Below are 17257 nucleotides of genomic sequence, written 5' to 3'. Positions count from 1 at the left end.
TACAATTGATACCATCAGGTGAACCCTAATATCGAGTATGTCCACTTTTTGGCTTTGATCAACCCCCCCCCTCACCCTTTGAAGGAGGCTTTCGACCAATATGCAGCAGACATCACTGCTCTGGACCTCAATCGCTGCTCCAATTCATCCCTCAGGTGTTTAGTGGGATTGAGATCAGGACTCTGTGCAAGCCAGGGCAGTCATTTAACACCCATCTCCTCATATCATTCCATAACAGTGCTGATTTGTGGCATGGGGCGTTGTCATCTTGATAGTAACACGGGTCTGTTCCATAAAAACTCAGTGTAGATAGCACCTGATTATTGAGCTGCCTTCATGAAACCATGTGGTCCCACACCATTACTCTTCCACCTCCATACCCACACCCTGCCATCAGACCAGAAACAGGTGAACCTTGATTCATTGCTCCAGAGGACAGTTTTCCACTGGTCAAATGTCTAGTTCACACACTCTTTGCACTAGGCCAGATGAGCTGCCTTGTTCGTTGTTGTTATATTCGGCTTGCATGCTGTTGTTCTTCCATGGAAACCCAGTAAATGGAATTCTTTTCATACAGTATTAGTGCTTAGTATGGTGTAAGTGGTGCTCTGGAACTCATCATGGATGGTCTGTGCCACCCGTTTTGACACCCTCCTGTTTGTGTCAGTAATTTTCGGCGGCCACCCTGAGTGTTTTCCTGCACTAGTGATGCCAGAACTTCTCCATTTGTTGATTACATTGCCAACTGTTGATTTTGGATGCTCCAGTTGAGCAGCAATGGCACGTATGGACATGCTACCAATGTGATGGCCCACGATGACATCTCTCTTGAAGTCACTGAGTTCACGTCGTGTTGCCACCATACTACCTGTATTCAACTGCTTCGATGAATTACTGCTTTTGTACTATCTGTTCATCGGTTTTTATGTTCTTAACAAACCTGGAATGTTTCATAACTTCAAATGACAGGGATGTCCGGACAATTATTGGTGTGTGTAAATTACAAATAATTAAATTGCTAGAATTCTTTTATTAATGTTGATGGTTTTTTTTTACCTTTTGAAAATGAAATCACTTAATACAGCATTCCTATTTTTAAAAAAAAAAAAAACACCTGCATTGCATAGTGCAGTGGTTATAGTATCCTTTGATTGCATACTAAAGATTTGGCTTTGAATCTCATATAGAATGCAAGGATTATTGAGGATTTTTCAAGTGGAGGTTGTCTCATACGAAGGTAGATTTTTATCAGAAAAAACGGGTTTTCTCTCTTTGTAAAAAAATGAACTGACTAGACATCAACATTGGCAGATATATTAGATGAGGATAGAATTAAATTCCCCATTATGAGTTAGGTTTAGAAAAAAGCCAAGTTACTTGGTCATGGCTGGTGATTTGGGTGTAATATACAGAACAAAATCGGACGGAAGAAGATTAAAGAAAAAAATCCATTGAGTTTATGGATTTGAGCAGCATCAAGTTTTCTAGATTCATATAAACTGCAATTTAAATGCAAGTTATTCATTTACTTTTTTATCAGCCAACAGAAAGTAAAAACAACATAATGTGCATTGAAAATTTCATCTGAGTTGTAATTTCTACATCTTCTTTTAGGTTAAAGAAGAAAAAAGGGAGAATATTTCAGTCTATTTCTTCATTACAAAAGAACAGTACAAAGGTAAAAAAAAAACATTCTTTGCATATAATATGCAGATAGTTATTTGTAATATTGGTCATATTATTTTAATATCTACCTGATAGATTAATCAGTAAAACAGTGGTTATTTGAGCATGTAGAATCCCAATTAATTTTATTAATTGATTATTATTATTAACATCTGACCTCCATGGAGTCAAAGGGATCATCATGGGAGGCCCATACTCTCTCATGCAAAAAGATCATTGAACTGTGCCTTAAACTCACTCAGTTTTTGCACTCACATTTTCAGGCAATGCATTCTACTTTCCATTCACTCGATGCAAAGAACCTACTTCTCACTCTCCTGCTCGCATCCTTATATAGCTTCCATGGATGGCCTCTAGTTCTACCCTTGCCTCCCTTTTACTCTATGAAAAATCTCCTCCACATTAATCTGGTAACAACCCATCACCAACATATGTCTCAATCATATTCCCCTCTTCTTCTATTCACAGAGGTTCTGCAAGTTTTATTCTCTGTGTGTAGAGGCTTAAGTGCTGTGATGACATCATATTGGAGGCTTAATGGATTGTATACAGCACTCAGAAAGGATTAAAACAGAATTTAATACTTCCTATATATTTCATCTCAGTAAATGAGACATCTTCAGGGATTACCAAAAAACTAATGTAACATAAAAACAAATAACACACAATTCTAAGCCCAACCATGTTGGTGACACTAAAGTCCTATCTAGGTGGAGCGCCCTCTAAGGGCGGTTGTAGGTGGCCTGGAATGTAAAGTGGGACCTCTGGTGATAAGCATTTCCTAAATCTTAGGAAGCTTAATGCAACCATATTTGTTGAGATTCAGTTGATTTCTGAGAGCTGTTGCTGATTCTAAGAATAGTCTCTCTTTATGGTTGCATTAAGCTTCCTAAGATATGGGAAACACTTATCACCAGAGGTCCCACTTTACATTCCAGGCCACCTACAACCGCCCTTAGAGGGTGCTCCACCTAGATAGGATGTTAGTGTCACCCACGTGGTTGGGCTTAGTATTGTGTGTTATTTGTTTTTATGTTACATTAGTTTTTTTGTAATCCCTGACGATGTCTCATTTACTGAGACGAAATATATAGGAAGTATTAAATTCCATTTTAATCCTTTCTGAGTGCTGTATACAATCCATTAAGCCTCCAATATGAAGTTTTATTCTCTCAATCTCTCCTTGTGTCTGACATTCCATGAATCTGAGAGTGACGTAGTAAATCTTCTCTTGTACCCTTTCAAATACATCCTCATTCCCTTGAAAACAATGTGACCAAATCTGCACATATGATGACATGGAATATTTTATATATGTTATAGAATTTCAACAAGGTGCTAACTTTTGCTTCTTGGTTGTTCCTGGGCAACATAAATATTCATGGATTATTGATAAGAGCTGACAAGAGTAAATACTCTTACTGTATTGAATCTTCTCACTATTAAAAAAAACTACTAGAAACGTTTCAGCCGAAGCTGCATTGATGCAAGTTGTTTTAAAGGTGATTTGGGCCTAGTATGCAAAGGAAGATGAGATGGTGAAGATGAAAAAAAAAAAAAAAAGAAATCCTTAAATCCTTATTTATGTGAATGAAAATCTATATGAAGGTTCCTATTCAAAAATATAATTATATAGGATGCTCACAGGAGTCTGATTAAAAAAAAAAAAAAATTCAAATTCCTGATATGCACTCTCAAGGCAGGGGGACACAGAATACTATGATAATACTCAGTGGCGTAGTTGGGGGGGGGGGTTGGAGGGGGCGGTCTGACCCGGGCGGCACTTTTCACGTGAGACAATTTTATTTTTTGATGATTATTCTATTTATATTAACTTAGTAATTTTATTACTTAATTAATAATTAGTTTTCAACAACTATACTTACAACTAAAATAAACAAACATAGTGTTTTAATTTCTTTCCCTACGTTGTTTTGACTTTTTGTAGTATTTTTGGTGTGTATTGAGAGGGACGGCAAACTCAGGGACCGCCCCAGGTGGCAAAAGCTCTAGCTACGCCACTGATAATACTGCATGAAATATTCACATTATTTCTAACTTCCTATTGCCAGTTTTCTTCCAATTTATTTTTATCTGTCAAGACTTCAATATTATCAGCTTTTATATTTTGCTTGTCTAAGGCACTTCTTACTACATTAATCTACCTAGATTTTGATATTTATCTAGTCTTTTTTTTTTTGGAATCAAGCACCTGTTTTGTTGACATTTCCTCTCCCATTCTGTTTAAGTAATCCATACCACCTGAAATTAACTCTGCTCACACATTCCTGATTGGTAACAATGTCAAGTTTCTTCCTAATATATTTGTGATGTGATTCTACCATTGATGTCACTTCCCTAAGTTTTCTATGAATTCTCATATCGTGGTCCCTAGGCTTTGAACTGTCTTACTTCTAAAAAATCTCTCAGATCCATAAGTTAAAAAAAAAATTAAAACATATATTATTATGCATCAAATGAAATTTATTATACAGGAACCTCTATGAAATATGAAGACTTGGAATGCCATGTCTGCACTAACTTACTTGCACAATACCTGTCATATTCCTCCTTAAACTCATTCCTTGACAAAGTAGTCATGACTGCTTCTAGCAATTCATTCTATTTATTGCCACACTGTCGTTCTTACTTTGGACAAACTGGATTCACTGGATAAGAGAATACAAGAACACCAATCTCAGCAACAGGAAATCTGAGAAATCTGGCTTGGCCAAGCATGGAATAGATATGGATCACAACATCTTATGGTCTGAAACATACTTATTTCATTTGTGTCACTATAAATTTCAACATTTATTTAAAGAAAGCACTGAAGTCTTAATTCACCATCTGAACTTAAATCAGAAAAACTTCCTCTCACTATCTAAGATATGGAAGAATCTTATTCTAATCACACGTCATTAAAGTTTTTTAATACAGTTAATTAATAACTAACAGTGTGATGTTTCTTCAGTTATACCTTTGTGTTGTTTTATATATGACATTGCACGGCACTCACTGTTTCAAATCAATCGATTGTTTGCATTCTACCTTGTAATTAACTAACATTTCCACAGATTATAGTCTGTAATACTTAGGCTGAAATATATGGCTTTAAATATTAATATATTAATTACTTATCTTCTTGTGAAATGAGGAGATAATACAGGGTGTGTGTATATATATATATATATATATATATATAATACTTAGGCTGAAATATATGGCTTTAAATATTAATATATTAATTACTTATCTTCTTGTGAAATGAGGAGATAATACAGGGTGTGTGTATATATATATATATATATATATATATATATATATATATATATATATATATATATGCATGCAATATGGAATCTTACATCTAATGCTGTGAACCTGAGCATTCTGGACTAGCTGAACAAAACATCTTGACTAAACATAGGGTACTTTGGGGAAGGGACCAAGCTTTTACACAAAACTAGATTCCTCATTGAATGATTATACAATAAAAGCTGTGAGGCCCTTCTACATCAACCAAATTTAAATAGAGCTGATATCCTTCAGTTACTCCTTTCATGAGCAGTGTTATATCACTCTTCTACAAATTTCTAATTGTCTTATAATTGTATATATGTATTTTTTTAAAAAAATTAGGAATTTTTTGACCATTTGCTGTCTTACTTATGCTATAGTGGCACTTTTTAAAATACTTCTGTTATTTTCATTTTAAATGGCCCATTGCCAGTGTACTGAAGATGCTTTAGATACTAAGGTGAAAATTTTACATCTGGTAAATTCAGTTTTACTTAAGTTCTAGCTTCTGTCTTTATTTTCACAAATGCATCAGTTTACGTACCTAATCTGAAATGAATCCTTATAGTCTGTTAGCATGTTACACTTTATGCATATCTGTACCTGCTCACTTTTTATATGACCTCTCTACCTGCATACCTCACCATCTCTCCATGCATATGTTACATTCACTGCACCCTTTCTCTGTAAAATATACTCTACTGATGTTATTCATCTTTTGTTCTAATCAAGAGAGGGAGTGAAGTTGTTACTCTTACGACCATTTTCTTGGATCACACACACACTGATTTTAATAATACTCGACCAAACACTGCATCTCAATCTCAGGTATCATGCAATAAAATTCAGCCTAAATCTACATGGTATTGTTACACAATAAATAAAAAATTTAATTTAACTTGCTGCAGTCAGTAGACCACTATCTTTTTTTTTTTTGCAGTTGACCTCTACTGACAAATCATATCATTATACACTTCTTGCCTGTTCTTTGTACTATTAATGAGTTGATCCAATTTAATTCCTGCCAAATTTATTCTCAACTTATATTCCTTAAAGTTTCCCCAGCTATTTATGTTTCCCATTCATTGCTAATGTGTTTTACAGGTTGTGATGTTTTAAAGGGAAAATGTTCTGCAGACAAGTTTTTTTGGTTTGTGGTACTTTAGGTGATTGCAAGGTCAGAGTCATACCTTTTGGGTGATTTGCAGCCACTACCAAGCTCTGACTCTACCATCTTGCTCTTGAGGTTGTCAGATCATTGCACATTGACTTTTCTTCTGTTGACTTTTTGAGTAGAGGGAGGTGAGGGGCATTTTGTCAGCATTAATTAATTAATTCTTCATTTTATCTGCTATACTTATAAGCTCAATATTGGAGTGGGATTAAATTAAACTACTTTATAAGCAAATAACAATCTTGCTTTTCTGCAAGGCACTTGTGTCAGAGAAGACTCCAGTGCAGGATCTTTTTTGCAGGCATGCAGTATAGGATTATCTTTTTCTTTGCAGGAACTGACCTCAGTGCAGGTGCCTTCCTTTTGTAAGTGCAAATTGTAGGAATTCAAAGGTCTCCATACTTTTACTTGCTTGGTTGTGGTGATAACTTTTAGGCCTCACCTCACCTAACTTGCCTTTAATTGAAAAAACCCATATAAAGATTCTTCTCATCATGATGAGAATTGAACTTAGACCTTTTCCAGTTGTAGGGTGCAATGACCATCATTCTTCCAATTGTGCTATGAAGGTGCTCAGACTTGCACAACACTGCACTAGGAGAGTATTAAAAAGAAAATTTTACTAGCAAGTGAAACCACAAAGAACCTGGCAGCTCTCAAAAAAGTGGAGGCATCTTATCTTATCTTAAGGATATATATTAAAAAGAAAAAAAAAAGACAAACAAGTACCTGCAACTAAATATAATTCAGCAGACTTCACACAGACCAATTCACCAGAAGAACCATGCAGAAAGGAAGTTGATAGTGAATGCACAGATTTTTAATCTGTGGTGTGAAGTTGAAATAAACAGGTTAGAATATCTAATAGGATGCAGTCACAGGCTAGGGAATGCAGATAATACTGATTGAGAAATGTTTAGGCAAATTAGTTGGGCATGTAAAAAGAAAGTGATCCTGATGGGAGACTTTAATTGATTACAGGAATATAGAATGGAAGGAGGAGATGGTGTATGGGAACAAGGAAAGTGAGTTTGTTGAATTTCTGAGAGATAAATTTCTTAAGCAGCATGACTGAAGCAACTAATGGCTTTAATACTTCACAAGATGTAATTGTTAATGAGGTGTTGGCACTGTTGCCGGTTGGTGAGAGTGATCATGAGGTGCTTGATTGGGAAGTGATGAAACAAGAAAGGGCTACTGCCAAAAATGGATATTATTATTATTATTATATAATAATAATAATTTGGGAGCTGCCAGGTTTTTTGTGGTTTCACTTGCTAGTAAAGTTTTCTTTTTAATACTCTCCTAGTGCAGTGTTCTGCAAGTCTGAGCGCCTTCGTAGCACAATTGGAAGAATGACGGTACATTGCACCCTTCAACTGGAAAAGGCCTAAGTTCAATTATATAATAAGAATAGATATATGTGGAAGTATAAAGCAGGTGATTATAGGAAGCTCTGTAGTCAATTAGCATCAGTATGTTGGGTAGATGAGCTGAGCAGAAAAGATGTTGACAATGCATGGACACTCACAAGGCAGTACCTGACAAAAGCAATGTATAAATGCATACTGAGGTTTAAGTGAGTAAATAGAATGGAAGTGAAATAGATGAACAGTGAAATTAAGCAAGCTGTTCTGGAAAAGAAAATGTTATGGAGGAGGTACAAGACAGTTGATGGTGATTGGAGCCCTGAAGAGTGTAGGCTAGAAATGTAATGAGCATGGTAAAGAAAGAAAAGGTGCAGTATGAGAGGAGATTATCTAGTCAGGCCAAGGTTAACTCAAGAGAATTTTTCTCTTGAGTTAACCTTGGCAGCAAGGTTAACTCAAGGTTTCCACTTCTCAGGGTTCCTAAGAACCATGAAATGCATCCCATTTAAAGTCTATAATTGAAAACATCTGTCCTAGAACCATGCTTGTGAAGTGGAAAGAAGGCAAAATATTAACCTTCACAAGCATGGTTCTAGGACAGAAGTTTTCAATTATAGACCAGTGTGTATAACTGAGGTTGTAGTCAAGGTGTTGAAGAAATTGGTTAGGAATAGAATACAGGATTGGGTTGATGGACGGATTCTTTATGATGGTCAGCATGAATTTGTAAAGAGTAGGTAATGTTTTTGCAATTTATTTGCATTTTATAATAGGGTAATGAGTGTGTTAGATAAGGGAGAATCACATACAGTGATATTCTTGGACTTGGCAAAAGCATTTGATAGATTACCAGATGATAAGTTGGTGTACAAGCTGCAGAACTGCAAGGATGGGAATAGATAGTATAGTGGTTAGATGGATTGGAGAATAGCTGTATAAACAATACCAGCAGGTTGTGTATGATTGAACAGAGTCTCGAAAAAAGAGGGTAACCAGTAGTGTGCCCCAGGGGTCTGTTCTCGGACTCCCGCTGTATAACTTGTTTGTAAATGATATATCATGTGCACTCAGTGGGGATCTTTCATTGTTTGCTGATGATGTAAAGTTGGGAAGAATTAGAAGTAGGATTGCTGATGTTAATTTCCTTCAGGAAGATTTGAATAGACTTTCTACTTGGACAAAGGAGTTGGGTTGTAGTTTTAATATCAATAAGTGTAAGGTGTTGCATTTGGGAGTACAGAAATATAAGGCAGTGTATTATATCGATGGTGCCATACTGCAGGAAGTGGATGAGATTCAAGATTTGGGAGTGATGGTTGATAGTAGACTGAAGTTTAGAGGGCATATTGCTAGTGTTGCAAAGGCTGCACATCGTAGTGCTGTTATGATAAGAAGTACTCTAACATGTATGATATGGAAGTGGTTGTGCCACTGTGTAAGGCACTGGTCAGACCACACTTGGACTATTGTGCTCAAATCTGGTCACCTGGTTTTCAATGTGATGTGGAGACATTGGAGAGCATCCAGAGATGAGTTACTAAGGCAATATCAGGACCTTGGAGTGTTGGCTATGGAAAGAGGTTGAAAAAATGCAGATTACAGAATTTGGTAGGCAGGAGGAAAAGAGGTAACATGATAGAGACATTTAAGTTAGTGAGAGGATTTTATCAGATTAATCCAGAGGGGATTATAAAAAGAGTAGAAGGCAAGAGTCAAAAAACCAGAGGTCATCCATGGAATTTATGTAGCAGTGTGGTGAAGAGGGATATGAGTAGATTTTTTACATGGAGGACTGTCAGTGAATGGAAAGCATTACCAGAATGTGTTGTTAATGCAAGGAGTGTTAAGGATTTTAAATTATCGATATGATAAATTTGTTGTCAGTTGAATGAACCTCCCACGATCAATCTCCCAACTGAATGGAGGGTGTAATAATAATTGTAATCACCTGGAGATGGAAAGAGAAAATCATTTACCATGCAGAGGGGTGTCTTATCTATTCACCTAATAGCCTAAAGCATGAATATCATATCATATGAAGGAGAAAAAGACATAAAATTAAAAACTTCAAAATTTTTACAGATTATATGCCTGATAAATAGAACACTCAATCCAAATATTGTACAAAAAGAAACAAGCTTGAAAATATACAATACTTTAGCAGTGCCCACATTATTATATGGCAGTGAAATTTGGGCAATAAACAAACAAGATAAACAAAGAATAAAAACAAGTGAAATGAGATTTATGAGAAGAACTGCAAAATACACATTATTAGATCAAAAAAGGAATGAAGACATTTTAAAAGAACTAAACACAAAATCAATAGAAGAAAAACTAAATAATTATAAACAAAAATGGATTGAACATGCAAACCAAATGGCCAACACCCGACATCCAAAACAAATACTAAAATATAAGCCAATTGGAAAGAGAAGGCAGGGTAGATCTCAAAAAAGGATATTGGATAGATAATGAGACCGGAACAGACCAATATGGTCTATACCCATAATTAGTGTTATGATGATGAATAACCTTTCTCACATCCATTGAATCCTTTCTAAATGGCATCTCCAGCATCACTAATGGCTAGGGATCACAGTATAATAAACTAGAGAAAACTATGAATAGTAAAATTCTTGGTAAAAGACTCAGAGGAAAACCAAGAACAAGATGGATACCATTAGTCAACATAGCGACATCATATTGAAATGTCCCAACAGATAAAATTAGGTTTTGGATAAACGGTATTAGAGGAAACAAATCCAGGAGGCCAAGACGTGATTTGGGCTATAGAACCATAAGAAGAAGTGAAGAATGCATGTGCTTTTCTGGCTAGTTTGCATGTTTTGCTTGAAGGTCATTAGATATGATTTTAATTATCATAACTAAAATAAACACTAGAGATGTCTAGGAGCAAAAAAACTGAATTGTCAGGTTTTTGAGGGAAAAATTATGTAACATATAAGACACATGATCACCAAAAATTATGGTCATGGTCATTTCATTAAGAGGATATTATTATAAATAGGGTGTCACATCTGCCTCTAGTTGGTGAGGATGACTATGAGGGTGGTGGGCAGCCATATGAGGATTTATTTGAGAAAAAAATTATATGCGGAACTATCAGACTGATGATTACGGAAAGATCAGGAGATAGCTGGAGCAACAGTATGAAATTAAGAGTTAGGTAGAAAACTAGGTGAGTGTTATGTTGTTTATTATTTTAACGGTATAATAGAACACAGAAACTAAGTAAATAATTAATTTATTAACTTGATGCTGATATTTCGCTGGTATTATAACCAGCATCTTCAGAGCACAAAAACACTGTTTGTCACAATACGCGAGACTAAAACAACATGGTGTACTTAAACAAAATTGTAGCAGCAACACAAAGACTAAAGTCCTGATTTTGGTGCCCTCTATCTGAAAAAAAAAAATATCATATATTACTAGAGTCCTAGAAAAGTGCTAGTTTTTTCTTAATATGACTGTCTCCCAGATCTTCGGCAAGTTAATACAGCCATATTTGTTGAGATTTGGAGTGTGTTTTAGGGCTTCTGTCGCCTCTAAGAACAATCTCTCTGATTTATACGGGTTTCTGTGTAGTACTTTTGTGTTTTTCCAGTTGATCCTGTGTGCAGGGGTATCCAGAGCATGGTCTGCTAGGCCCGACTTCCCATAACGATAATTCCGGACGTATCGTTTATGTTCGCTGATGCGGATATTCACAGTTCTTCCTGTTTGACCGTAGTAGGCTTGATTGCATGAGCAGGGTACTTGGTAGACTCCTGGATGTGATAAAGGAGGAATGCTGTCCTTGGGTGAGCGGATGAGGGTGGCTAATTTGCTACATGGTCTGAATGTAGTGCGTAGTTTATGTTTATTGAGAATTCTTGAGATCTTTTTGGATGTGCCTTTGATGTAAGGAATGGTGACTGTTTTGTTGTAGTTCTCTGTGGTGGATGGTGGGAGGGGTTTCTTAGGAGTGTTTAGTATTTTGTTTATTTTATGTGGATTGTAGCCGTTGGCCAAGAAGGTGTGGCATAAGTTAGTCAGTTCAGCAGTAAGAGCCTTGTCATTGGAACAGATTGCTCTCGCTCTATGGGTTAGCGTTTTTAATATGCCATATTGTTGAGAAGGATGATGGTGTGATTGTTTGTGTAAGTATCTGCCTGTATGTGTGGGTTTTCTAAAAACTGAAAATGATAAGGAACCATCTGGGAGACATGTGATGAGTGTATCCAGGAAGGGCAGACAGTTGTTGGCTTCCAGTTCCATAGTAAAGTGGATTTTTGGATGTTGGCTATTTAAATGTGCTAAGAATGTTTTCAATGTCTCAGGGCCATGTGGCCAAATAGCAAGCACATCATCAACATAGTGTAGCCAAAGTGTTGGTTTGAGAGTGGCTGTATTGATTGCAGAGCGAGAGCAATCTGTTCCAATGACAAGGCTCTTACTGCTGAACTGACTCACTTACGCCACACCTTCTTGGCCAACGGCTACAATCCACATAAAATAAACAAAATACTAAACACTCCTAAGAAACCCCTCCCACCATCCACCACAGAGAACTACAACAAAACAGTCACCATTCCTTACATTAAAGGCACATCCAAAAAGATCTCAAGAATTCTCAATAAACATAAACTACGCACTACATTCAGACCATGTAGCAAATTAGCCACCCTCATCCGCTCACCCAAGGACAGCATTCCTCCTTTATCACATCCAGGAGTCTACCAAGTACCCTGCTCATGCAATCAAGCCTACTACGGTCAAACAGGAAGAACTGTGAATATCCGCATCAGCGAACATAAACGATACGTCCGGAATTATCATTATGGGAAGTTGGGCCTAGCAGACCATGCTCTGGATACCCCTGCACACAGGATCAACTGGAAAAACACAAAAGTACTACACAGAAACCCGTATAAATCAGAGAGATTGTTCTTAGAGGCGACAGAAGCCCTAAAACACACTCCAAATCTCAACAAATATGGCTGTATTAACTTGCCGAAGATCTGGGAGACAGTCATATTAAGAAAAAACTAGCACTTTTCTAGGACTCTAGTAATATATGATATTTTTTTTTTTCAGATAGAGGGCACCGAAATCAGGACTTTAGTCTTTGTGTTGCTGCTACAATTTTGTTTAAGTACACCATGTTGTTTTAGTCTCGCGTATTGTGACAAACAGTGTTTTTGTGCTCTGAAGATGCTGGTTATAATACCAGCGAAATATCAGCATCAAGTTAATAAATTAATTATTTACTTAGTTTCTGTGTTCTATTATACCGTTAAAATAATAAACAACATGTTCGATGAACACATAAGTCTGTCCACACGTTTAGGTGAGTGTTATTTGGGTCTAGTCAAGAAATATATAACAATAATGATGTCTGAATATACTTCAAGGAAGTTAAATATGGTCTGAATATATTTTCAGAAAGTTAAATACAGTAGGTGAATAAGAATGAAAAGATTAATCATGTAATAAAGTAGGTGTAAAATACAAGAATATAGAGGGTAATCATGCAATCTGGAAGAAGGCATTATAGAAGTAAAAGATGAGAGAGATCATTTACATGAGGAATAATAAAGAGCAAGCTAGGAAGGTGATGTTAGTAAGGAAAGTGAAAGAGCAGCAGGCGCAGCAATTAAATTAATCAAATTGCAAAAGGGTTCTTTTGTTATGTGACTAGCAGAAGAATGAATGATTATGGGAAGATAATATTTGATTAATGAGAATAGCAGAGTGATAACTGCTGCAGAGGATGTAGTTGAGATATTTAATGAATAATTCATCAGGGTATTTCATCCTTGTTCGACAAAATGAAGGATTTTAGTGCAGAGGGAATGGCTAAGAATCAACTGTGAGGGAGTAGGCTGCTTAGTTGATGAGAAATTAAACTGGGTGTCATTATGGCAGTCAGATTTGGTGGCATACTAGATGTTTTAAGAGGATGCTCCATTAAGTTAACAGTAGAGTGGATATATTTTATTAAAAGAGGATTACAACGAGGCATCTTGCAAAGGACTGGAAAGAGGAAAGAAATTGTTCCACTTCATAGTGCGGGGAGGAGGAGAGTGATTGATGCTTCAAATTATAGGCTAGTCTTTATCTGAAGCCCTGGTTAAGATTATGAGTTAGGATTCAGAATTGGGTTGATACAAGCATTGATTCTTTGATGATTGGCATTGGTTTAAAGGGAAATCATGTTTTAGCAATTTGTATACATATAATTATAGCAGAGTAATAGAATGGACACAGATGTATATACATTAATATAATTAAATTTTGCAAACATATCTGATAATTGTCATGTGACAAGAAGTATCAGAACATTAGTTATTTAAGGTATCTTCAAAAGAAAGTCATGCATGTGTGCCACAGGTTATTTTGGGGCTATTCCTTTGTAGATGATGCAGAGTTGTGGAAAATTATGAGAATAAATGTTGTAGCCTTATACAAGGATTTGAATAGTCCATTGGTAAGTGAGTGGAATTACCAGTTCAGTATTACAAAGTGGAAGGTTAATTTGGAAATCAAGAGTGCGATGCAGAATATACAGTTCATGAGGGTTGACAAGAACCTAAAATTTAGGTTCTTGTCTACCTAAGGGAATGCACTGCTTTAATGCAAACTATCACAATGGATTGTGGCAATGATGAGGAGGACATTGATATGGAGGTGAAGAGATTATGGGTTCATTCGATAAGATCTGGATTGGACAGAATATGGATTACAATGCACAGATCTGTTTCCTTGATCAAGGAAGCAGAGGGTTGCAAGTGGGGTCCCACAGGGCAGTACTGGGACCTATGTTGTTTAACCTTTATATCAATGACATTGTCAGTGGATTGCAAGGGATATTCGGTTGTTTGTGGATGATGCGAAGCTGGGAAGGATTATTAGTAATAGTGCAGATGTAGCAGTCCTGCAAGAGGATTTGAATAAGCTAGATAGATGGGCAAATGAATGGGGGTCTCAGTTTAATGCAACAAAATGTAAGGTCTTGAGATTTGGGAAACATTAATGGGACACTGCATACTCTATGGGAGGAGTTATACTGGAGGAAGTAGGGGAGACAAGAGATCTGGGGTTGATGATTGATAGAAACCTGAAATTTAGGGGACATATTGCAAAGGTGGTGAAGGTAACGCAGAGGATTGCTGCAATAATGAGAAGGACGCTGACCTGCAGAGATAAAACAGTTATCAGTTATCATTCCGTTGTATAAGACCTTGATCAGACCACACTTAGACTATTGTTCTCAGATTTGGTCCTTAGGATTTGAAGGGGATAAATTAACTGTGGAAAGGGTAGAAATGCAGATAACAAAGATGGTTTCAGGACTGTACAATGATAGTTATGAGGATCGACTGAGGGAATGTGGACTGCAGAGTTTGGTAGATAGAAGGAGAGGTGATATGATTGAAACTTTTAAACTGTTGAGAGGTCATTACAGGGTTGACAGTGGGGGGGTTCTTTCACTTGGTTGAACAGCGGGAAAGAGTGATGACAAGAGGCCATCCATGGAAGTTACGAAAGGAATCTGTGAGCAAGAGGGTGAGGAGTGGTTTCTTTTCATGGAGGGTGGTTGAACCATGGAATGCATTGCCTGATGGAGTGGTGAGAGCGAGAACAGTCAATGAGTTTAAGGAGTGGTATGATAGACTTTGTGTTTCTTGGGGGGGGGAGGACCTCCCCTCGATGAGTCTTGATAGACTTTGTGTTTCTTAGGAAGGACTTCCCACAATGAGGCTTTTGACTCCATGGAGGCCTGAATAATAATAATAATAATAATAATAATAATAATAATAATAATAATTGTTTTCAAAGAGAAGGTGGAATCGTTCCAGAGAAGAGCAACGAAATATTAAACACCTCTCACATACAACCTTTCAGCTGATCTGAAATGTTGGATATGAGAGCAGATTGAGGAATGCATTTGCAGAGGTTGGTAGAAAGAAAGAGGAGGGATGATATAAGTTAGTAGCAGTTTATTACCAGGTTAATGGGGAAGAGATTATTCACAGGTGAAGACAGGCAGGGGGGTAGAACAAGAAGCCATCCCTGGAAGCTGTGTAAGGAGCTATACAAGCATTTATTGTAAGAGATAAATACATTGCCAACGAATGTGGTGATGGGGAAGAAACAGGGAATGATTTTTACATGTGAATTCTGCGAGCTCTATGTGTGAGAGTGAGGACCACCCATGATGAAATTTTGATTCATCCAAGTCTGTTATAATAACAGTAATAATAATAATAATGATTATAATAATAATGTAATAAACAGATTGTAATTCTTAGAAAGGACCTCCCACGATGAGTCTTTTGACTCCATGGAGGCCTGAATAATAATAATAATAATAATAATAATAATCTTTTTGGTCCAGAATGTATATCTCCTTATGCTTTGCAAAACTGCCATTACCCTTCCAATTTAGCATTTTAAGCAGTTGGATATTCTCTCTTTCACATGTATCCTTAGAGGGACTGTGTAAATGAAGAATTAAGGTTGCCACGTATAGTTTTGATGCTAAATATCAGTATCAGTCATATTTTGTTTTTAAATGAAAATTATATATATAAAGTTTGAATTTTATAAGTATATAGGCCTTTTTTATAATAAGTTTCATTAATGAAATTTAATATTCTAAAAATTTCATTTAATTTAGATATTTGTTACTGTTCAAGCTATTGTTGCTATGGATATGTGATTATGGTTCTTATCTAATATTTTATTATTTGTATCAGTTTTCTTTTAGGAAGGAAGCCTGTGATATTCAGGCAACCAAAGCAAGGAATGATTATATTTTATCACTAGTTGCTGCCAATGCACACCAGTTAAGGTTTTATGATGTTGATCTTCCTGAACTTATTCAGGTACTGTCAGTGGAAATTTTTCAGTTATAAATTCTAGAATTCATTAAATAAAATAAATAATGGTAACATAAACAAAAAATGCTGTTAATTTGAAATTAACAAATTTTGAGTTATTAGATTTTTGTACTTTAAATGATAACTAAAATGTGATCATACAGAAGTGTTCTCAAAAATACCTTGTTTGATTTGACAGTGGTTTCTCTCTCTCAGTGAATTTTTATATTCTAGTTTAAAACATGATTTCATACTGCATACTGAAGATAAGTGATGAGTTGTGTTCTTTCAGAGGATTTGGAGGGAAATCACTAATGATTTTGAGAGTATATGGTGTGAGGTGGATAGGAAAGCATATTAATGGGATGTTTAATGTTTTAATGGCCTCGGAATAGTTTGAAGAGCAGGAAATGTTGAGACAGTTGAGTTTGGCAAGTATAGAATGAGTGATAAGAGATTTTAACTAGAGCAGTATAAATTGAGAAAAGGAAAAACAGCATGTAGTAGTAATAGTAAGGGAATAGAATTTCTGGAATTCTTGAGGGACAAGTGTCTTAAGCAACATGTAGTAGAAGGAACACAAGGTTTCGATTTTGTTTTGGATTTTGTTATAGCATCAGAGGATTGTATTGTATAAGATGTCATGCCTGCCCTGGTTAGAGAAAAGGACCATGTAGTCTTTATTTGGAGGATGAATTACAGAAGTATCTGGAAGTAAGGAATTTAGATGGAATTATAAGGCAGATGATTACAATCTCAAAAATCAGCTTAATGCAGTTCCATGGGTAGAAGAATTGGAAGAGCAAGGTATCACCAGTGCATGGGAACGAGTGAAG

The 17257-nt window shown here is 36.2% G+C and overlaps 1 protein-coding gene across 1 annotated transcript in view; it reads left to right on the top strand.

Annotated features, from left to right (window-relative positions):
• Positions 1–17257, top strand: part of nwk (FCH and double SH3 domains nervous wreck) — a 493235-nt gene that overhangs the window by 123117 nt on the left and 352861 nt on the right. The window contains exons 7-8 of the mRNA XM_090406304.1: positions 1615–1678; positions 16299–16427. Of these exons, the coding sequence (XP_090262430.1) occupies positions 1615–1678; positions 16299–16427 (193 nt within the window). The remainder of the gene's footprint in view (positions 1–1614; positions 1679–16298; positions 16428–17257) is intronic.

Source organism: Typopeltis vanoorti, chromosome 16 (assembly GCF_054136105.1).
Source record: "Typopeltis vanoorti isolate ZY-2024b chromosome 16, IOZ_Tvanoo_1.0, whole genome shotgun sequence".
In the NCBI taxonomy this organism is placed as follows: Eukaryota; Metazoa; Arthropoda; class Arachnida; order Uropygi; family Thelyphonidae; genus Typopeltis; species Typopeltis vanoorti.
Note: the sequence above shows the minus strand (reverse complement) of the source record. Positions and strands in the feature narration are given on the sequence as shown.